Raw genomic sequence first — 24555 nt, forward strand, 5'->3', positions numbered from 1 at the left:
GTCCAGCTTTGGTTTGCATAATGCTCATAAAAACCTTTTATTGATTTTTTCCATAGAATTTGCTACAAATTGCTTGTTGCATGCATAGTTTCACACAATTAAGACAAGCATGATAATTCCCTTTAAAAGACTTGCTCACCTTCCGGCATGCACATTCCATCAACAGTCTTTTTATACTTAGCTGTTCCCACCTTTGAACAGTTCACCATACCATTAAACTCTACGGAATGTAGGTCAAATAATATTTTGGTCAACTTTCTTTGGCTTTTGCTAAAAAGAAACAAACACGGCTTTGTACATACTGTATGTTTGCATGAATAAGAACACTGAATTTAAACGGCAGATTATACTGAATGAAGTCGATTGTCCAAATTATTCGGAGGTATTAAAGCACATGGTTCAGCAAAGACAACCAGCATTGCATTATACTTATAAAAATCAAATCAAATTAAAAAAAAAATCTTCATATTATCCCATTTTACATGACAATTCTCCAAGATTAAAATGAACATAATAAAATTTATCCTTTAAAATTCACTCACACATTTGACCCTAATGACAAAAAAAATTCAGCTTCCCAAAAAGTGCTGTAAAAATATCATATATTCATATATGTTTAAATGTGTCAACAACCCTTTAAAAGGTCAGCAGGTTTACATAACGGCACAGTTACTGTATGTAAATCATTATCCATCATCAATAGAGAGAGTTTAAAAAAAAAAAAACAGTAAGTGTGAAGTTTGCTGCATGCTTTGAATGGGGAAAAGTAGCGCCATCTGGTGGACAAATATAAAAATGAAAAAACAGGAGGCCAGTAGCCCAAATTGAAATCTTAACACAAAGGCCTGCATTCGTTTGCGTTAAGATAAATGTGTGATCAAAATGTTATTTTCAGTAGGACATTTTTTTTTTTTTACTTGTTGTGTAGCGTTGCCGTTTTAGGCTCCAAGACAACATGGCTACAAGAGCTTAAAAATAAATATAAAAAAAACAGACTGGCACAAAATGTCCACAGGACCTCTTAAGGGTTAAAAATATTCTGTATATTCATGCAGAATATTTTAAATCGGTGGTCTCAAACTTGCGGCCCATATTTTGCGGCCCACGACTAGACATGGAGGAGTAGTGTAAATGCTATAAAAAATATTTCTTTTTGATATGATTCCACTTTATAGCATTGTTTTACTTGAGAGACATGAGATGTTGTGTTTTCTGAATGAGTTTAAAATAGCTTTACTGTTTTTCAGACACCAAAACTAAAATCCTGTTTACACTTATGTTGCTAAAACATCCTCATTCTTTTGTACCATTGCTCCCAATACTTCATGCGGCCCAGCCACAACCAGACCCTATCTCCTGCGGCCCCCAGGTACAGGGGAGTTTGAGACCCCTGTTTTAAATAGTACTCAGAGCTACTGTACTTCGCATTTCTGTTCATCGTAATGCACACAGAAAAAGACAAATTTCACAGTAAGATATTCATGACATGACTGAATCCAGAGGAAAGACGTCCTCGCTACAATACATTTAATTACAGAATAAGCAAATTCCCCCCGAAATGAATTCAACAACAGTCTTGTGGGATAAAGTCTAGTGCCTGGAGAAGAAACAACAGTAAGCACAGAATACAACCACACTTTTTTTTTGACAAGACCACATAAAAAAGTCCATATTGCCATCTTGGATAAGTGCTTTGTGCTGGCAAGCATTGAAGCATCCCTTAAGATAGTTCCTTTACGTCTAGCCTTAGTGCATTTGACCAGTTCCTACTTTGGACGGACCCTGTTTAGAAAATACCCTGAGATAACCTCCATTGTTTTTAGCCCCACATAGAGGGGCTTGACAGGCTCTCCTTGTTGGGTCTTTATCATCTTTAGCATGACATCATCTAAATGGCTACAATAGTCATCAACAACCACGTTAGCACCAGAAAAATGTGCTTGATTTTCTTAAAAAAATGATTCTTGATCATAAAAAAAAATGTACAGTCCATACTAAAAGAACCAGCAGGAGAAAATCAACTGTTGACAGGCTGTGGTGGCCAGTCATTGTGCTCCAGCATTGCAGCTTCAGGGCAGACGTGATATGCTTTGTTTTATTGTTTTGCACTCTGGAAGGCCCATTAGCAAGTCACCGAGACATCATCCGAACAAATTCTGGGAATCAAAGCGACAATAGTGAGCGTCGGACCCATTATTTTACATTATTTTCATGCAATTTAGGGGTTAGGTGCAGGATTATGCAAAAAAATAATTCTGAAAGAAAACAAATATTGCAGGAAAAAAACTGTAAATTCTACAAATAATATTTTTAAAAGAACACTTAACAGTGCTTATGACTTGTAGACATGACTTGAACATTTCAAGCCTATGACTTGGGACTTGACTGGACCTGTTTGTCTTGACCTGAGACTTGAATTGGACTCGCAATGTGATGTAAACAAAGAATAACGGGGGTGTAAAAATGACTCTCGGGTGTTATTTCATGGGCTCTAATAATGTTTGCACCCGTGTTTAGAAAGTCCTAAACAGGTTTTCGATGCTCTAACTACAAAAATATTCAGTTAATTAATATTGAATCCTACTTCGGAAATTCACTTATCACAGTTGGGTCTGGACCCAATTAACCGCGATAAATGAGGGATGATTGTATGACTATATTTTCCTTCTTTTTTTTGTTTGCTCATCTAGCCGTAACAGATACACGTCACAGAAATATGCGCTCCAATTTTTGTATTTGGGTAAAGATTTCAAAAAATACATAACATTACAGTATATTTCAGGTACTGGCAGTGCATTTTTAGAATCAGTCATGTATTCTGAGCAAAAAAAGCATTAGTAGGTAAATATGAAGCTGTTTTTTTGACTGTAAATGTCACATTGTACCCACCAGCTAAGTTCTTATGTGCCGAAGCTGAACCAGACGTTCACTGTAGTCATCCAAAAATACACAGTAATACATTCTCATCCTTGACAGCAAATATGCATCCTCCGTATGTGTGTGTGTGTGTGTGTGTGTGTGTGTGTAGGTAATATATGAGGTGACATAATCCCTTAGAATAGAGGGAATCTGACACACTTTCAACTTTTATCCTCTCACCTCGCTTGGAGCGTTTATGCTTAAATGTGAGGGAGAACGGATGGAAATGCATACAATGTATTGCGTTGGGTCACAAGTTTTACCTTCAAAATCCACGTGTCCATCTCCGTTGAGGTCGATGTCTCGCAGAATGTCCTCCAGGTCTCTGTGACCCACCTGAAAAAAGAAACTAAATAAGTGCAAAATTCCCTGGCCAATTTTAAGATGGCCCAGTGCAACAATTCTGACTTTGCAAAGATAATAATGCCCATTTTTGATTGATTAATTTAACAATTTGGGTATTATTGTGCTTGTATAGGTAACTAAGTGGACAGTGAATGTGATTATTTGAGTGTAAAATTAAAGTAGTGGCGCCCCCTATCGGTTGTGGTCAAAATGCTTAGAAACACAATTATGGCCAATTAGTTAATAAGTTGCTAAGACGTTTTAATTGATGGTGGCCATGTTTTTGAACTAATTTTGCTCAAATTTTACAGACATGTGCTGGTCAGTCCCCTAAAGGTGTGTGCCAAATTCCGTGGTGATTCGGCTAAGCAACCTCAAGTTCAAGTGGGTGTTTTTGTAGAGTGCGTATTATGTTTTATTATATTGTTTTCTCAAAAAATATTAAATGTTAAAAATTGATGTATTGTCATACAATTGTGACTTTACTTTTCTTAAAAATGTATAACCTTTTGTCTAAAAAAATGTGAAGTTTAAAAAAATATACTGTATACAACTCCCATCCATCCCTTTTCTATGCCGCTTATCCTAATTAGGGTCGCGGGGGGATGCTGGAACCTATCCCAGCTGAATTATGGGCGAAAGGCGGGGTACACCCTGGACTGGTCGCCAGCCAGTCACAGGGCACATACAGACAAACAACCATTCACACTCACATTCATACCTATGGACAATTACAGTCTCCAATGAACCCAACATGCATGTTTTTGGAATGTGGGAGGAAACCGGAGCACCCGGAGAAAACCCACGCACGCACGGGGAGAACATGCAAACTCCACACAGAGATGCCGAACCCCAATCTCCTGACTATGTGGCCAACATGCTAACCACTCGGCCACCGTGCAGCCCTCAATCCAACTTATGTGGTTTAATAACAGCGCCACCATGTGGTGGATTTGTTTGAAAAATAACAGCACAGGCAACAAAGTGGGGGTGCACGTTTTGACCAATTTTCACCCTTACGTGTGCAGTGGTTCAGGAGTAGGAGAGTTAAGAAAAATCTGTGCTTCACACCTGTTGTCCTAAAAGCTTCTTCATTGCTTCTCGTAGTTCCGCGGTGCTGATCTGACCGTCGCCATTGGTGTCAAACTGAAAACAAGAACCGTCACTTGCCAAAAATGTAAGCAGGAGGCATCATCAGCGTCACAATTTGCCCACCTCCTTGAACGCATCACGCAGCTCCTTCACGCCAATCATGTCCGCCGTCTCGGCTAGAAGTTTGGGCCCCATGAGCTCGACAAAGTCCTCAAAGTCAACATGTCCCCCCACTGATGGATGGAAAAGGAATAGTTTCAAATGGCTAAAAACAAACATTAAGTGCTTGGTGGATGTGGCTTATACTGTAGCTTACAGTTCATGTTGATCTGCTGACTGAGTTCTATCAGCTCCATCTCTGTTGGCATGTAGCCCATCGTCCTCATGCAGTTCCCCAAGTCTTTGCAGCCGATGAAGCCGTCTTTGTCTTTGTCGAACTCCTTGAACGCCTCACGTAGCTCTGTAAGCACAGAACATGTGGAATAATTACATACTGTAAGTGTCATTTAGGGTTCCTTCACACTTGTCATGTTGGGTTTGGTTATAATTAACTCTGGCATGTTTGCAATCATTCGAACCCTGGCGTGCACCAAACAAAAGAGACGAGTCTCGTAAAACCCCGTAAACTGTGGTGCTTTTTGTCAGCTCAAATGTGAACGCCACACGGACCACAGACATTGAGGGAAATGACGCTTGTTAAAATGACAGCAAAAAGCATGCAGGAAAAAAATTTTTTTAGAGGCGCTGTGTGTGAGACAATGTCTCTTTAAAAGTACATTTAAGAAGCTTTTGGTGAAATCTAAGCAGAATATAAAAATAACATATGTATTCAACCCAGAAGACAGCATTTTTGTTTGGTATATTTAATTCAGTGTGTCCAAAGTGCAGCCCGGGTCCATTTGCTACTCACAGCTTGTTTTTTATTGGCCCGCAGCACAATGTAGAAATACAATTAAACAAAAAAAAATGGAAAGAAAGAGCAAAAAGGCAGATTGTGAAGAGAAAAAGCTGAAATATCAATACTAATGACTAATAATAACACAATGGTTTGTCTTGAAATAAATATATAACTTTTTTGGGCTTTTTACAAAAGAAAAAATATATATATAGCAATAACATGCGTATTCAACCCAGCAGACAGCATTTTGGTTTGGAATATTTAATACAGGGGTGCCTAATGTGCGGCCCGGGGGCCATTTGTGGCCTGCAGCTTGTTTTTTTATTGGGCCGCGACACAATGTAGATCTAAATTTTTTTTAATTTTTTTTATTTTTCAGTATGCACCCCTCTGCGGAAAAAGTATGAATAAGCCTTCGTGTAATATGTCACAAAAGCTGCCCTTTAAAAGTACACATTTAGAAACTTGGTGAAATATAAGCTGGTAAATGTAGCAGAATATAAAAATAACCAAAGTATTCAACCCAGCACGTTTTAATGTGTTAGTTTTGAATATTTGAGTTAGGACACGTACAGTATCATGTCACGGAAGCTGTTCAATCAAGTCCTTACTTTTATTGTCCTGTTTCTATCTTTTTTTAAAAAGGTAGGAGCACCAAACCACAAGTGTGTCACAAGTCATGTAGTTTCTCAACATACCATCCATTTCTTCTGGCCTCAGCTCTCGGTCCTGTGAGGAAGCACACAAGAAGATTAGAAATTGCTGATATTGTTAGAAAGAGTGCCAAAACACAGCAGTCCTCAACACGCCATGATGTCATGAGAAATAAATTGGCAGATAGAAATGTGCTCCACTGCGTGCCAAGGAGGTTATTTTTTTTTTCATCTTCTTCCAACTGGATTATCTCCGAGGTCACCTGCAGAGAAGTTCAGGAAATAAACATTGGCAATTCATGTTCAATAAAGGAACTACTACAAAATACAGTAAAATGTGTTGCTTGGTTAGAGGTTGAAAATGTAAAACTAATACAAACAAATAAGACAAATTTGCATCAGGAACCTGAAATCAGGCAAGGAACCAAAATTGGTAACCTTTCATGAGGGTTAACGTATAAATATATGAGTAAATCTATCACAACAAATGACAAATTATATATTAATTGATAATTGTCTTGGGGTAAAATTGAGATTTCAATGGTATCCCTATTATAAAGTATATATTTGATATATGTACACTATTATACACTTCTATAGTAATGCAAATATAACATAAAGTGCTATATGTCTGCATGTTTAGTCATGTTATGTTATATGACATAACTTTTAGTGTGTGTTAGCATCATTTTGTTAGAGATAAATATATATAGAGATTATATGACTACAATAATCCAAAAAAATTGTCTCGGCTTGCTGTTATGCTGTTATAAATGATATATTTGATATAGAGTAGCTCCCCATTATTCCCGCGAGTTACGTTCGTTCCAAGACCGCTGTTACAACATTGGTTCTGTTGCTGCCGTGCTGTACAATATACTTAATAAATGAGCAGTTGGTTAAAGAGAGGTACGTTTTCCTTTCCACTTTTCAATCGACACCTCATATTCGTTACCTTTTAGGTAAATAAACACTCCAGCTTTAATTAGAGCAAATATGGTACCGTTTATTTTTGGAATAAATACACCTTGCAACATACTATATATTATAATGTGGCTTTATACATGTGGAGAGACCTCAAAGAACATTCATTTAATGGCTCATCACCACAGCAGTCCCTCTTTTCCCGCTCTGACTGCTAAAAGTAAAGACAAAAAAAGGCTGATGTGTGATGTCACTGCGGTAAAGCAACAAAGTGAAATATCGCCATGCATTTCTTTCCTTGCTATAATCCTGCCATCTTGATACAAGCATCAGTCTTTTTTTCAGCCATATTTTCAGGTCACTTCCTGACAATCGGCATGACATACCCAGCTAATCTCTCAGCATGCACACACGTGCTAACATTCTGGACTTACGTACAGCCTGCCGGCTCTCAGCGAAGCCCTTGCGTAGAAAGATGCACGCGGGGCCCAGCACGTTGTGCATGTTGGCGCCATTCTGGGCCAGGGCCACTAGCGGCTCTAGATAGCCCCCCCCTGAGCCCCCCTCCTCACAGGACTGCACCGCTTTGTAGTTCTTCTTCTGGTCCTGGAGCAGCATCCAGGAGTGTGGTGGAGATGGGTGAAGACAAGGGGAACTGTGACTCAGTTTTGTGTCAACACGGGGGGAGTCAAGGGAGCCATGAGGGGTTTTAGAGTTGGTCTGTCAGTCATGTCAGTCACAGGCTGATCTTCTACTATCCGGATCAGTTCAAACAACACCAAGAGCTGGATTAAAACAAACTACAGAAAGTACCCTGACTATCTAATGCACCTTTTTTTCCATCCAGTGGTGACAAACTTCACAAGCAAAGCAGTTGATATGGTTACATATAAAACCTTCTTAGTGTTTATCATATCATGACTTGTTGCTAGGCAGAATTCCCAAGGAACCAGTCATTTAGATGCTCACATGGCAAAGAACGGGGCAGTTGGCAGGGATACATACAGTCAAATTAAATTACAGAGCGGCCGAGTTCAGTGCAAAATGACTATAGAGCCTTAAAGACAGCAGAGCGCTCCTGCCATAAAGAGGGTCCGACTAGCGTTTTTGCAGTAGGTGCTGAAAAACAGCAGAGCACTCCTGTTGTACAGAAGACCTTTCACTACAGTTTTTGTTCTAGGTCTGTAATAAAAAGGAGAGGACTCCTTTTATATGGAGTATCTTAGAGTCGAGTGAACCTATCACATAAAAGATCTTTGACTAGCATTTTTGCAGTAGGTCGTTGAAAACCACAGAGTGCTCCTGTCATATAGAGAGGATCTTAGACTAGCATTTGTGCTCTGTTATTATTATAGAGCCATCAAATAATAGAAGATGCAAATGAATGTTCCCAATTGTGCACATTTTAGTGAGTTTTATGTGCAGCCAGCCGTTTATTTAATTAGCCAATAAACCAGAGGGCAAACAGGGTTCTCATGCAAGACATCCCAATTAGAGCCGGCGCTCCAGGTTAATTAAAAAAAAGGCTTGTTAGTGGTGCAAGCAAAAAAAAAAGGTCACGGACAATACACCTCCATCGCATCTTCGTAGTGAATCACAATATATGCATACACATATACAATAAAAGCACAGACTATTCCATTGTCTTCAGATGACCTTCACACTCCATCTGCTGCCACGTCATGCCCAATGCCAGCCTGTGCATTGCTGCAGCGCCCAAGCACAGGGGCTCAATGCCCAGTGGCTAATCTGACCAAGTGATGCATGGCGCTGGGCTGTTTGCAACCACAGCGTGCCAGAAAATTACTATCAAGCCATGCACGGGCAAGTTACATAACACACAAAAGGACGAGGGGTAGGGAACGAAATAAAGAAAGACAAAGTCTAAAGAAGTTCTCCTGAGAGGATGACTTTGAAGCATTGCCGTACTGTAATGCAGTTTTGATTTTTAGATCGAGAATAATACGGTAGAACGTCAAAATTTGACTGCCGCTGAGGTCGTGCTGTTTAGAAGCTGACGTTTTTTAAGGTTTGGGTTTTTGTGTGGTTTTACTTGTGATGCTACCACAGAAGGAAAAGTGTGAGGAAGCCATACACATGTCTATGTTCTGGATGCACAATATAATATGGCTAAAACGGGGTACACATACATAATAGTAGTAGTACTCCAGTAGATCCCCCCGCCCCAAAAAAAACAATAATGTATCCATAAAAAGCCCTAAAATATGGATACTGTAAACCCTATAACATGCCTCTCACAGTTAGTAAGCACATTTTACATTACATCAAGTCTTGTCAAAGCATCTTCCTGCTGAAAAATGTGACTGAATTGTGCGACAACGCCCGCTGCTAAATTCATAGCTGCAGCAGTTTTTCCTCCCCCTGCAGATAGCGCCATCAAACCACTTTTTAGATAAGCTACTATAAAAGAAAGCTATTTATTTACAATTCAAAGCAGAGAAAAGAAATCTGCAACTATGTGGGGGAGTGAATGCATAACCACAAATAGGCGGGGATCCGCTGTAGTACTAAATGCTATAGGAATGCACTGGCCTACACGCTTCCCTGTCCTGGCTACTCAATAGAATATGGCTAAAGTTGGACATAAACAGTGACAATTAAGCCAGATGGAGGACAGCCGTAGAAATTAAAAAACTGAAAATGAACTTATCAGTAGTTATTGTGTTTGCGATAGGAAAGCAGTACTAGTGCGTGTTTCTCTGTCCTGGCTGCTCAGTACAATATGGCTAAACCGGGGTATAAATTGTAGGAATAAAGCCGGATCAATGATTCTCATAAAACTACAAATATATCTTTTAATTATTCATAACAGTAGTAATAGCTGTAGTAGTAGTAGCAGGTAGTAGTAGCAGTAATCGCTCTGTGAAGCGATACATGCTTCTCTGTCCTGGCTGCTCAGTGCCATCTGGCTAAAAACGGGCATACAATGTTGCTTTAATCGGGAAACAAGAAGAGTACAAGTCTTGTCATCAGTCGTGCCGTGTACAGCATGTTTAAGTCGAAACTGAAAGTAAGCTGCAGGTGTTTGAAAAACAACTCCTGTCACGTAGAAGATTTCTGACTAGTATAAACATACTGCTGCCAAGTTATTTATGACTCTATTAGCCATTGGAGGTACAAACTGGAACGCGTGTCAGAGTCTTGCATCACATTGTATACACAACAAGAATAACGGAGTGTTAAGTCTGGCTCCCCAGTCCTTTCTGAAAATGTGTCCCCCCTCCGAACAACTGAGTTGTACTACAGCGTCATACTCAACATCTAAAAGACAAGACAACACAGTCTGGTAGTGAAAGGTAGCACGGAAAGTGCAGTCCTTACATGTCCAGTCAAGTCGCTAAAGGGGAGTTGAGGGTGTTGGAGGGGTGAAGGGTCAGGGCTCGAGGCAAACATGCAGAAAGAAAGGGGATGTGGAGGGAGCAATCAGAGCCAAGAGAGCGGCGCTTACCTTCTTGTTGAAAATTTTGAGCGACTTTACAGAGTTGCCCATCTCAACAGCCCGAGCTGTGGTCTTGACTTATGTCGTCTCCCTGATAAGCATGTGTGTGTCGGTGCCACGCGTGTGCGTGTATCTCCTGGCATGCATGGGGGAATGATTGGAAGGAAGAAAAAGAAGGAGGAGGCTTCACTGGCTCATTGACTGACAGGACAGAACATTTGGGGAGAAGCAGAGAGAGAGGAGGGATGAGGAGAAAAGGAGTCTGGTACCAAGAAATGACGGATGGGAAGAACACAGAGATAAGCCCGGGAGAGGATGTAGAGCAAGATGCAAACGGAGCAAGTAGAAAAGGGAAGATTGCTTCTTCATTCCATCCTCTCCTCTACAGTGCTCTTTGCAGCCCTCCCTCCCCTCACTCTCCTCTCTCGCTTCCTCTCTTGCTCGTTTTACCAAATCTATGCAAATTCCACAGAAGCAGCAGCAGCTCTTTGGGACAAGCACATTACCTTCCCCAGAGCAAGACGTCACAGAGGCTAATCCAAAAGCATGGATACAAACACACACACACACACACACACACACACACACACACATACACCCACGCACACACACACCCACGCTGACACACACTCATGTGGAGCTAAAAATACCAACACTCTCCTGCATCTTCTCCCTACTCTAGCCCCACCATCCATCCATCCAGCCATCCATCCATTCCTCTTTCTCCATCACACACACAAACACCAGTGAAGAGACATCACAAAGTCATTTTAATCTTCAAGGCTTTGGATTAAGACCAAAAGATGTGCACGGCTGCTGCACCCCAACCCCCCTGCAAATTCAAAAACACGCTGCAAAATAAAATACTTTTTATAACCACCTTTATATAAATTATTCAGCTTTTCACCGTTACACACACGCCTTTATTAACCTCGATTTTCACGCAAAAATGCAAACATGAAATCAGATGGACAGAGAAAAATAGCTGAGACTGAATCAACAGTGCCTCTGCTGGTTGAGGACGAATACTGCACTCCTCCGTTTGCCCTACTGGCATCAAGATTTCATCCATCCCTCTTCTCTGCTGCTTATCCTCACTAGGGTGGCAGGTATGCTGGAGCCTATCCTAGCTGACTTCGGGCAAGAGGCGGGGTACACTCTGGACCAATCGCAAACAACCATTCACATTCACATTCATACCTATGGCCGATTCAGAGTCACCAATTAACCTGAAATGCATGTTTTTGGAATGTGGGAGGAAAACGGAGCACCCGCAGAAAACCCACGCACACACGGGGAGAACTTGCAAACTCCACACAGAAATGCCGAACCCAGATCTTCCAACATGCTAACCACTTGTCCACCGTGCGGCCCGGCGTCAAGATTATTTAGATCAATTAATCGGCTAATTAACTATGGCCATCTCGTAGCTGGATAGATAGACATACTAAAAAGTTGAAGAAATAGCAGAAACATATAGTGTTTATAGAGTATAATCAAATAGGTTTATTGCGTAATATCAGTTTATAACATATGATCTTTGTCATTTATAATTTAGTGTAATTCTTGTATTAAAAAATAGCAATGGTCTTTAACTGGTAGAAAGCCGTTTATCAACTTTATCAACACGTTTATTGAAGCTGAATGGTATTCTGTAGAATAGGAACATATTTTGCTGGTTCTATGTTGTGATTGCACCCAGACTAAACCAACATGATGACTGTATGAAGTATTTTTATTTTCACGCTATTTTTTTTTAATCAAATATCCCTGATACCTCATCTTTTTCTGCTAAAGCTTTAACGCTTTCTGCCAATAGAGTACATCTCCTCGTGTACTGCTCAGTGGATGAATCATGCAGCCTCACACCGCAGGCTCATTGTGAACTTCAGAACTCATCAGACGTCACACACACGAGCAGTCAGTTCCGATAAAGTCATGCCAGTGTGTGTGCGTGTGCGGTGTGTGCGTATGTGTGTGTGTCTCCGCTTCACGTCCTCATCTCACTTGCATTTACATAACTCTGTATCAATGCTGGATTGGTTTCATAAGAATTATTAAACGAGATCTAAAATCATATTTATTGAATATAATTATATACTGTACGAGTATATAATTATTATTGATATACAGTGTTCCCTCATTTATCGTGGGGATAGGTTCCCAAAATAGCCCGCAATAAGTGAAATCCACGAAATCAGACAGACAATAACATTTTCTCACATCTCTCGTTTAAACAATGTCAAAAAAGCTCAAACCTTCGATTGAATTTTAATGACCAACCTAAAGGTCGGACACAAGAAATTATTATGTCACTCACACGTGTTCCACTCCTGTTGCAGTCCTCCTCCTTCGAACTGAAGATTCATTTACAAGCTAGCAAGCAAGTAAGCTAGCAATGACACAGGATGGATTGACAATGGTCTACAGCCAATCAGGACGCAGAAAACAATGCCCGGACACTCAACTTCCCACAATGCAATTCTCCTTAAAGGGCAAGGCTCGGCCTGTAATGGCGTTTGTACACTGTAATAAAAAAAAGAAGCACTAAAACAATCCGTGAAACAGCGAATTTCATACATTTGTTTGTCTCAGCCACAGAATATATGAAATTATTCATCAAATATTAAATTTAATTACATTACATTCATTTTTTTTGGTAATCCTCATGTATAAAGGCGTGTGTTGTTGGTCCCTTGCACAACATAAAAGCCACAATAAGGATGTAGGATGGATTATAAAATAAATACATTGACATAAATCAGGAAATAATCGAATAATTATTATATAAAATTGTATAACTTAATCCATAAATGATAATTTAACAAAGAACATGCTCACCGTAAGGCGAGACGGTGCTGTGCAGCAGGGGTGTCCAAAGTACAGTCGAGGGCAGTAGCAGCTCATTTTTCATTGGCCTTTGGTATATACTACAAATAAAATTAATTAATCATTTTTAATGAGATTTATTATTAGATATTACACTCATTTTCTTTGTCACCATGTGGCTGTTTTGTTCAGATATCTTAGCATACTGTATGTTGACCTACATTACATCTTTAATGCACAAAATGTATCAGCGTGACCCCAGTGATGTTGAATTTTTATGCATGCCACCCATGTGTGGAAAAAGTTGGACACCGCTGGTACACGGTATGCTTGCTTTAAGTACTGCGCATTAAACTGTCTGCTGGCATTTAGAGGCATGGGAGGGTTTAGTGTAAAACAGCAAAGTAAAGTGCATTTAGTGTTAAGATACATGTTTTACATTTGCCTATGAAGCTACAGTACTGTGTTTAAAGCAAATTAGGACGCAAAGGGCATCGCCTTCTTTTTCCTGCAGATGTTTAATCACTGCTAAAATGTCACATTTAACACTATAGTCATATTTTGTCCTCATTTGCCTCCGTGTACTGCATAACAAATGCACATTCAGGTTCAAGTCTCCATCAATATTTTTCATCTTTGGTGCATATCATGTGCGCACTCCATTTCTAATCCTCATATGAAAAAAAAGATAGTGGGGATTTACACCCAGGGAGAATTTTCGTGCGTCTTGCGTGCCAGCCTGGATACAAAAATATCCATCAGTGTCTAAAAATAGCACATTACACTCAAGAGGCATATGCTGCACTCAATATGCTCAATATACCCTCTTTTGCTTGCATCACTCCCACTAAAAATATACTACCCATCTTCTATTCAATGTATGAAGTGCTTCTTGCTAGGATGCATCAAGGTCAGGGCGACCCAGGAACATGGAGGAAGGGTGAAAAAAAAGCTAACAGGTGCAAAGAAGCGAGGAGCTCATATCGTCTCACGTCCTGGTCAGTGGTCTCATGTCACATCAAGGCAGGAGAAGTTAAAAAGCTCACGTGTCATCCTTGTTCTCCAAAATTTGTCACCCTGACCTTTTTACACGTCCTCTAGTGAATTAAGTGTCTCTCTTTAACGCGGCTCAAGATACTACAGTAAAAGCATCTGGCTCCCTCTGCTGGGGAATGTCTAAAACTACCGAACATGTCGTCACAGGTTAGTATTGTGGCTTCATCCTCTCTTTTTTCAGCTAATAAGTATCTTTTCATCATTATTATCTTGTTTTAAAGAAATATTATTATTATTGGTGTAACTGTATATAATATATGATATATAATATATATAAAGTGCTTACTTTCATTTTTTTTTGTTTATAATTAAACAAATACCGTGATTGGCTGGCGACAAGTCCTTGGTACCCTGCCTCTGGCCCGAAGACAGCTGGGATAGGCTCCAGCATACCCACAAATTGAGTGAGTGGTATAGCAAATGGATGAATGGATGGAGTTACATAAATAAAACAGCTATGGTGTAATTACATCACACTGCACAGTTTATCGTATGTATTTGTATTTGCTTTTATTCTGCTGTTTTACCGTGTTGTCTGCTGCCTGCTGCCTGTCGGCATTCCAAAGGATAATCTGTTCTCAACCGCCTTACCTGGATAAATCAATTTTAAATAAATAATAATAAATAATAAATAAATTAAAATAAATAAATAAATAAATAAATGAAATTAATATTATCGTATTGTATTTTTACAATTGCTGGCTGAGGTAAAATAAAATAAAAATGAAATGAATTAAATAAAATGTCCTATTTCCTCATGTATTAAGGCAGGAGTGTCAAAGGTTATCCACCAAGGGCCACATACTGAAATATCAAAAGATGTAGGGGACCACTTTGATATTTTTATGTACTTAAAAAAACATTTAAGGCTAGGAACAAATGCTATATAATATAATAACGCAACATTTCAGCTTTTTGTCTTCACCATCCATCCATCCATCCATCCATCCATCCATCCTCTATCCCGCTTGTCCTCACTAGGGGAGTATGCTGGAGCCTATCCCAGCTGACTTTAGGCAAGAGGCAGGGTACACCCTGGACTGGTCGCCGGCCAATCGCAGTTTTCGTCTTCACATTCTGTCTTTTTGCTCCATTTCTTCAATTTTTCTGTTTTTTTTGTTGTGCCGTGGGCCGCACTTTGGACACCCCCGTACTAAGGCATGCATTGTCCATTTTGACTCAAATTACAGTATCCAAATATGGTTCCTTGCCCTATAATGCGCTACAATATGGACATTTGGGGGATAATAAGTTAACAATACATAAATAAAAGACGACAAATAAATGTAATAAATTATTGAATAAATGTCATATATTTTTTAAAAACAACACGCTCAAGTTAAGGCATGAATGTGTAACTATGGCAACTGCTCGCTTTAACTACATTATACACCATGTGGAATATTAAAATGCATGCTTCAAAATAATCTGATTAGAACATAGAACATAAACATTGAGAAAAAAGATGACTCTTAGTAGTAGATTTCATATGTTTGAGATTGAGTGAGATTTTACAATGCATAGCCAAATGTTGCCTTTCTTGGAACTATATTTGGTATTTAGTAACTATTTCCAATGCACCCTGCATAATACTAATACTAATACTAATACTAATATGAATACTAAAATAAATCATGGCCAAATGTTGCCTTTAATGACTAAGGAACTATATTTGGTAAATTACACTCAACAAAAATATAAACGCAACTCCCATCTTTCATGAGTCAAACTCAAAAATCGTAAACTTTTTCTATTCACACAAAAGAGCGACTTCTCTCAAACATTGTTCAAAAATCTGTTAGTGAGCACTTCGCCTTTGCCGAGATAATCCATCCCCCCCACAGGGGTACCATATGAAGTTGTTGGTTAGACAGTATGATTATTGCACGTGTGCCATCGGCTGGCCACAATAAAAGGATGAATCCCGATTTTCACTATACAGAGCAGATGGCAGACAGCGTGTGTGAGTGAGTGTTAACATTGTGGATGGAGTGGCCCCTGGTGGCGGTGGGGTTATGGTATGGGCAGGCGTATCTTATGGACAACAAACACAGGTGCATTTTATTGATGGCATTTCATATGCATAGAGATCCCGTGATGAGACGCTGAGACCCATTGTTAGGCCATTTAACCATGACCATCGCCTCATGTTGCAGCATGATAATGCACGGCCCCACGTTGCAAGGATCTGTACACAATTTCTAGAAACAGTTTAGCCAACATACTCACCAGACGTGTCACCCACACAGCATGTTTGGGATGCTCTGCATCAGCGAATACGACAGCCTGTTCCAATTCCTGCCAATATCCAGCAACTTTGCACAGCCATTGAAGAGGAGTGGACCAACATTCCACAGCCACAATCAACAACTTGATCGACTCTATGCGAAGGAGATTGGCTGGAGTACCAGACTATATATTTGATACACGCACACTACAGTAGTTTAAGCTTATGATTCTAACAGTCCACCTGGAATTATCTGTCTTATTTTATCTGTAAAAGTGTCATACTATATGTAACTTGTGTCCTTTTTTTCAGGAGCACTTTAAACATCAGACGGCATCAAAAAACAAAATGGAATTTTACTGTATTTTTTGGGGGCTGAATAAGACACCCGGGATGTACATGAATAAAGGGTGTGATATACAATATGAACTATGAATTATAAAACAACGGCTATCGAGGAGTATGTGAACGTCCCTCCTTTTTTACTTCCCAGACAGCAGGTTAAGTTGTGTGTCGCATATTTGTTGGCTTGTTTTGTCTGGTTGTCTAGTAGAAAAGCTACTTAAACCATCAAAAGGTTGTCTCAGGTTGACTTATTCTGACTACTTGCATGTCGTGTTGCCAGCTTGTATGTTCAAAGTTTAAATTAAATACTTCGGAAGCAACTGGCGGGCCGGACTCAAACGCTCGAAGGGCCAGAAGTGGCCCCCGGGCCGTAGTTTGCCCACCCCTGCACTAGATACTGACTGGTTTTCTGACTCCTCCAGATGCCACCAATACAGTAAAACTGCACATTTTGCAGTAACCTTTTATTGTGAGTCATATGCCACATCTGTGAGGTGCATGGATTATCTCGAAAAAAGAAGTGTTCACTACCACAGATTTAGACAGATTTGTGAACAATATTTGGGAGAAACAGGCCTTTTGTGTACATGGAAAAAGTTTTAGATCTTTGAGTTTGACTCATGAAAGATGGGCACAAAAACAAAAGTGTTGCGTTTATATTTTTGCTGAGTATAAGTATAAGTCGCCATTTCAAATGCATCCTGCATTCTACTACTACTCCGGGCTCCAGATTGCAACGAAATGGTCGCATTTTGCCATTAAAATCTGAGACACTGCGAGTAAATTTCTCATCTAGTTGTGCATGTGCAAACAGATAAAACTACGTGTCCCGTATTGAGTTGACAAGGGGCACGCTTTGTCCCTGATTCCCGTGGGAAGGAAAAATAAAATGTGTCACAGGCTAAGCCTATCGATGCCAGATTGTGTGATCGCTCACCTTTCAATCTCATTGCTGTTCGACTTTTCTGGCATTTTTGTTTACACACTTTGCAAGTCGATTTTGGTGTGCGTCCCTAAATTTTCTCCTAAAATTTTAAGTTAGGGGTTAAGTTAGTCTGGAGCCGTGCTACAAGTACTACTACTTTACCACTACTACTATTCATAATGATAAGAAAAAATTATATTTTAATGGGTGCCTTATGCAGGGTTAATTTCTTCTTTTTTTCCTCCCCTGCAGAGGCCACAGTGAAATTCTGTGGCCGCCTCCAGTCTTTCATATTCAGGTCTTGACGGTCTATTTTTAGCCTCAACCACTGCGCGGGTCTACTGGGCTCGTATATGCAGATCTTGACGTTATGTAAGAAAATAAGTAAGTTTTGTTGTGTGCATCGCCCTGCCACATCCACTCAAGGGTTTTTCTTGAGACGCGAGTGCCTAGAGTGCATCTCTTCTACTCACTCTCTGGTCAAAAACTATATCAACAGTCCAACACAGAATATACGCTGATTCTGATTTGTAGTTTAAGGTACACTTGCATCATCTAAGGAGTTTTTGCTTGGCGTTTTCAGAAAAAATGTTAGACACAGCTCTTGGTGTGACGCAGGGTAGTACTACAACCACAATAATAAACACATTGTTGCATTAAGCCAGCAGCGTCATGAGACGGGCAGGTGTACCTTATGCAGCCCTTTCATCCTGAAATAGATTTTAGAATCAAATATTTGGGCGTGCACGTCAACAGCAGGCTGCTAGATACTGTAAATAGAACATCTCTGCCCTCATGGATGGATTTTGCATGGAAAACCTCTGAGACTGATTGAAGCTCACGGCCTGGATTGAGATTGAGAGAGAGACGAGTTATTTCTGGAACACATTAGTGTGAATGGAGGCAATTGTGCTCCTCTTGAGCTTTTTATCATCCACACTGCCGATGGAGAGGAGGGATTTGAGTGTAGCAAGGCAAAAAAAAAAAAATGGGAGAGCAATCAGTGACTGTGTAGGGGGTGCTGGCTGAAATTTGAAGGTCAGCATTGGCAAGATACACCTCGACACAAATAACATAGCACTATTTGTTATTATTATTATTGTGGTTGTTGGACTGCGTTGTATTGAGAACTTTGTTTAATATTTGGACCATTTAACGTAAGCATCCCATCCTTATAGCATAATGGGGCTGCACCTAACGTTGTGGCCGGTAGGTTTGATAGGCACTTCCCAAGTTTAGTGGGTGTCACTGAAGAAGAACCCCCCCCCCCCCCCCCCCCCCCACTCTTGTAACAGATACAATAAAACCAAATAGACCGCAGCTGTTTGCCTAGAACTAAGCCAATGTTACCCCACATTATTCATCAGAAATGACCAATTAAACACGTGTCCCTATTGTGCATTAGTTGGGCGACATGTTGCCTTTTCAAAGCCTACATGTCATATTGCCCCCCCCACACCCCCAGATTTTTGGTAGTTGCCTCTTGAAATGGTGCATCCCTGCTTATTTCCTCACAATGGACTTTTGTATAGTGTTTATCTCTCTATTACCTGAATTGAGCATGTGACTTCCAACTGGCAACACAGGATGAAGCCCAGCAGGATGCCACACAGTATTTTACCGTATTTCAATTGTTATTTGAAATATTACCTTTTGATTCGAATCAATTCTTTTTCTGCGTAAGGATTAGACGGAACAATCCCAACGTTATGGAGGGATGGAGAACGTGCCACTTTTTTTTGTTTTTTTTACATTTCCTTAATTTCACAAGAGAAAAATGCATGAAACCCTGCAGGAGCTGTCAGGAAGATGCTGCTTATCCTAATTAACATGGCCTGGCCATGGTGGAGGTACTGAGATAGGATGATACGAGGTACAATTGAAGAAACTGTTAGTTTTATTTAGAATTAAAAGTGAAGTTAAAACGTGCAAAAAGTATTGTTGCATGTTGTTTACATAGTGCACGGAGTCCACACATACCTGTCCAAACACAGACTTGACGATGGGATGCAGGCTGGCGTCGTAGTCGGAAACGGTGCTGAGCCTCTTGGACCTTCGGCCGGAAGTGGGCCGAGCGGGGGTGTTGGTGGTGGTGCTGCTAGCGGGAGCGTCCGAGCTCAGACTGGATGCTGACCCAGTCACGACCTTCTTGCTGGTCTCGAAGAAGAAATCGGCGTCGTCTTGCACCCCTTTGGGCCCACCTGGGGAGCCCCTGCGTCCAACCCCGCTTTTTGACTTGCAGGACTTGCTGCGTGACTTTTGCTTCACGTCCTCCTTCACGCTTCGCCGGGAGTCTGCATTTGCAGGCCGGCATAGGGGTCTCCTTGCGCTCGCCTCCTCTTCCATGGAGTCTCCTGCCTCGGCGTCTCTTCTTCCGCCGCGCTGGACTCTCTGGCCGCGTGGATCCGAGTGCGTGGACCTGCGCTGGAGCACCGTGGATCTCAACAGGGATGTGACGGATTCGCTTTTCGGCAAGCTCATGGTCCTACCACTTCTTCTTCTTCTTCTTGTGGCTTGGCTACAAATGCTGCTGGAGGGGTTGCAGGTGTGTCGCGCATCAGCCGGCAGCTGGAGGATCCACGTACGGCAACACAGCACAAGCCCGTGGAGGTGTCAATCAGGATGCTTCAACATTTGACATTCGCAGAGGAAATGTCTCCCCAACACTTTGCAGCTTCCAAGTTTTGGATGTGCAGCAGCCCGAGTGGCAGAGAAGAGTGTCACACACACATGCAGAAGAGACCCACGTCACTGCGGATTACCACTCGCATAATTTGCCATAAGAGTGAAGAATCCACGGGTCTTTGTGCATGCATTAGTGAGTGGGAGGATGCCATTAGTCTCCTCACTGCTGCAGGAATATAACACAATTTAACGGTCACCACTAAATAGCTAAAATATGTCATAAATGGTATTTTCATGCTACCTTCTATCGGACTTAGTTATTGCCTGTGAGGCAAAAACTCTACAAAAACGCATTAATTCATAAGTAAATGGAATTTGTTCTGTTTTTTTTAAATGTTTTGCTTCAGCAAGATGAGTCCATAGACAAAAACATTAATTGACATTTCAAAGTTACGTTTTCCTGTTTTTTTTTCCAATTTCTTGCTTGAACAAAGCAAAATCTTAATTATACTGCCCAAAAATGACAACAAAAAATCATCAACCAAGATAGGATTGCCCAGCTTTGTAAATGATGTACAGTAAAAGTTGCTTTGCTCATGAAGCAAAATATGCTTGTTTATTTTTTGAAAGCATCAAGTGTTCTTTCAGTGTTCAGGTATAAACAAAATCTGCATATAGGAGCATTTAGGCAAGAACCTATTACATTTTGGTGCAAATCTGGATAAAAATGCAAATAAATAAATAATAATAATTTATGTAGAAATAATTTTGGCAGTTTTCAATTTCAAGATCTGTTCTCCTAATTTGAACGTCTTTGACCAAACTGTGGTACGGACACTACTGGTGATACACAGGCTGCACACTTTTTTTTTTAACTAAGTTTAAAATTACATTCGAGACATGCATATCCAATAATTGTGCAATGCAAATTTACTAAACAAAGATAAGATTAAAATACATTCTAATTAGATTTTCCTTTAACTCACCTGCGACGCTACAAGTAAATTAGCTGCAAGTACAAGCCGCGCATTCCAAGCTAAACCGGGATGGAAAGTAGAGGTAGCACCAAACGGCGGTTTTTAAAAAGAGATATTTGGCGTAAAATGTGTGAAAAACATTTTTTTTTTACATCATTCTCCATGAAGCTGGAAGTAGCCCGCCTTTGCAATCATATGGAAAAAATGTCTTTATGTAAGCCAACTCTTCTACTCCTGAACCGCTGCACACAAAAAGGTGCAAATGTGTTCAAACACGCATCCCTGCTGTGTTGCCTGTGCTGTTACTTTTCTGACACGTAGTGGCGCTCTTACTGAACCTCATAAGTTGAACTGATATTGCTCACATGCTCTGCAAAACACCTACTGTAACGCCCTGGTGTCAAATCACCAAATAACCAAATCAACACAAAAATTGGCACACGCCTTTAGGGGCCCGACAAGCACATGTCTGTCAAATTTGAGCAAAATTGGTTGACAAACATGGCTGCTGTCAACCAAAGCAGCTAACTGTCCATAAGTCATTGACTTATATACTGTAACTTTGAGGATATCTGTATGCGAGAATGCCATTTACAGTCTGACATGAGTGTATGTTGTATGTTGTGGCTTGCCATTAAAGGCTATTTATTGCCATCTGCTGCCTCGTTCTTGTCAGAGCTGACTGAGGAAAACTGTGGTGGGGGTCTACTGAGAGCTATTTTAGTTTTTTTTTTAATTCTCAGCTGCACTCATGCAAAAACCTTAATCTTGCCCCTGAGATAAAAACCTATCATGCAAGCTATGTTTGCATAATCTTCACTGTGAGCATGAACCTGCGCTATGCTTAATAAGGGAGATTCGCTGCATGAGAACGTGAGCGACGCCATGTTTACACCCGGGGGTCAGACACGTTTCACAGCAGATGTCCAGGGATACGGGGCAGCAATCCCGTGCGAGGATCTTCACGTATGTTGTTGTTGTTGTTGCCAATTAAGAGAAAAGTCATGCGCTGAGCTTGATAGCACCAAACTCTGAAATGAAATGAGCACATTTGGCCCTCTGCTCTCTGGGGAGTTTTTGTTCTCTGACATCTGTGTTTCCCGCGCTGCAGGGAGAGGCAAAGTATCTTGGCTGCATCGCTCATGCATTAGCCTACTTTAACTCCTCTGCTGCTGCCGCTACAACGTAACACCGTTTTTCCGAGTACAGTTACTGAACTGCCTTTGCTGCTCTAATTATTTAGACTGACAACATTACAACATTACGTTTTGCATACCTGCATACATTTTGACCCTTGAACATGGTTGTACGACTCGCTGCTGTCCAGCTACGCATTGCGTTGCATTTTGCCTACTTCAGTTTTGAGTTCGTGTGACATGAACCTCCAAACTAAGGCTTGAGCTGCGGCGACGCGGTTTGTAAAGACTGTGATTGGTCGGCTTGTAGTTCAGAGGGTGGATAGCCCACCTCCACTAACGCCTTCTCCCTCGAATTCCAATCAACATGTGCAATAAAAATTACTTATAATGCTAAGCATTAGTTTCAGATGCAATAACACTCCCATTCTGTTTTTAATTACCAATGTTTGCTCGCTAGGAAGGAAGCTAACAAGCTAAGTAGTCCTAAATTAAGCGTTTAAGCATAAACGGCTAAATGAACTGAAAGTAGAACTAAACAAACAAAACTTCCTCCACTTAAGTGAGGGGAAGACTGAATATATTCTGTTCAGCCTTGACTCTCCCAACAGCATACCCGTATTTGGTGCCATGACACCGCAGTTCACTCCAGCGTGGCTGTTATTTTTGACTCCAGCCTGAAATTTGACAAACAGGTGAATGCTGTTGTGAAAGCAAGTTTCTTCCAGCTTAGGCTCCTAAGTCAAACCTTTTCTGTCCCGTGCTGACCTTGAAAAAGCCATTTGTCTTCAGCCTTCACCACTTCCAGGATGGGCTACTGCAACGCCCTCTACACTGGACTAAATCAACCCCTTCTCCATAGATTTCACCTGGTAAAAAAAGCTGCTTCTCGCCTCCTCTCCAGCGCCTCAATACGCGCTCATATTACACCAATTCTCTTCTCTCCACAGTACACGGGCTGCCAGTTCCATTCAGGGTGGATTTAAGGTGTTTCTGTTTGTGTTCAAGGTCAATGTGTTCATGTTCAATGGTCTTCCTCCATCCTACCGATCAGTCGGGGCACTGCGCTCCTCCGAGCAGATAACTCTAGTGGGTCCCAGGTCCAGATATACGAAATGGGAAGATCGCTCATTTGCTGTGTCTGCTCCTAAAGACACGCCTATTCAAACACAGTCTGTGCTTTAGAGTGATGTTGTCTGTGTTTTATTTCTGTTTTTATGACTGGGTGATTTGCTGCATTGTGTAAACGCTTTGTAAACTGTTTGGCTGTTGGTAGGGCGCAATACAAATAAATATTGATTGATTGATTGATTGATACAAGGCATTAAGAAGACACGTGCAAATTGTGAATGTAGTGTTGTACACTGGTCACTAGATGGCAGCAATGTTATTTTAATCTCCGGCGAGACACAAAAACATCAGACTTGATCTCCCGAACAACAGGCTTCCGTTGCAGGTTTGACTTATCTCACAACAGGTTCAATAATAATAATAACATAATAATCAATAATAATAATCATGACAACAACAACACGGGCTACTATTAGCTAAAACTCAACTCTGAACCCCCAACGTCACTTCCTGTCCTCAACACATCCGGGACATATTTACTGCGACACACACGAGTACAAGTTTGATTTATGTCTTAATTGGCTAATTTTCTCTGATTATATCAACTATATTGGGTAATACGAGTGTAAAGGTGACTATATTGGTGTTATTTCATGTCTACAGGGCTCTAATAATGAAAACCCAATAAATAAAACCCATATTTAGAAGGTCGGAAACAGGGTTTCTATGCTGTAACTACAAAAATATTCCATTTGTAAATAAGAAATCCACTCATCACGGTCGGGTCTGGAACCAATTAACCGCGGTAAACGAGAGATGATTGTACATACAAGGCAAGGGCCAAAAAAAAGAAAATGGTGCAGATCTGGATGATGGTGCACATGCAGGACACTTTCGGTAAAATGTGTGGAATTCGAGACAAATTACAAAATGTACAAGCACGATTATAAACATTATAAACGAATACATCTGTGACAGTGTCCGTCAAAATAGTGCATTATAATAGCAGATGAAGTTCTTTAAAAAAAAACAACAACAAAAACTAGCATGTTTTAAACAAAACAAACATTTTC

At 40.6% G+C, this 24555-nt stretch overlaps 1 protein-coding gene across 4 annotated transcripts; it reads right to left on the bottom strand.

Annotated features, from left to right (window-relative positions):
• Nucleotides 1–783: 783 nt before the first annotated feature.
• On the bottom strand, nt 784–20381 carry cabp1b (calcium binding protein 1b). Of its 4 annotated transcripts, none has more exons than XM_054757295.1 (8): nt 10301–11062; nt 7270–7437; nt 5953–5983; nt 4673–4816; nt 4480–4589; nt 4336–4410; nt 3183–3255; nt 784–2156 (listed from the first exon to the last, which is right to left on the bottom strand). In XM_054757295.1, exons 1-8 carry the CDS (start codon nt 10340–10342, stop codon nt 2131–2133), a joined length of 669 nt encoding a protein of 222 aa, XP_054613270.1. In that variant the 5' UTR covers nt 10343–11062; the 3' UTR covers nt 784–2130. The 4 variants fall into 4 exon arrangements, with proteins under 4 accessions (XP_054613270.1, XP_054613271.1, XP_054613269.1 ...); XM_054757296.1 differs by having other exon boundaries at nt 7266–7437; nt 10301–11058; XM_054757294.1 differs by lacking the exons at nt 7270–7437; nt 10301–11062 and adding an exon at nt 19654–20381.
• Nucleotides 20382–24555: the final 4174 nt, after the last annotated feature.

Source organism: Dunckerocampus dactyliophorus, chromosome 17, assembly GCF_027744805.1.
Source record: "Dunckerocampus dactyliophorus isolate RoL2022-P2 chromosome 17, RoL_Ddac_1.1, whole genome shotgun sequence".
Classification (NCBI taxonomy): Eukaryota; Metazoa; Chordata; class Actinopteri; order Syngnathiformes; family Syngnathidae; genus Dunckerocampus; species Dunckerocampus dactyliophorus.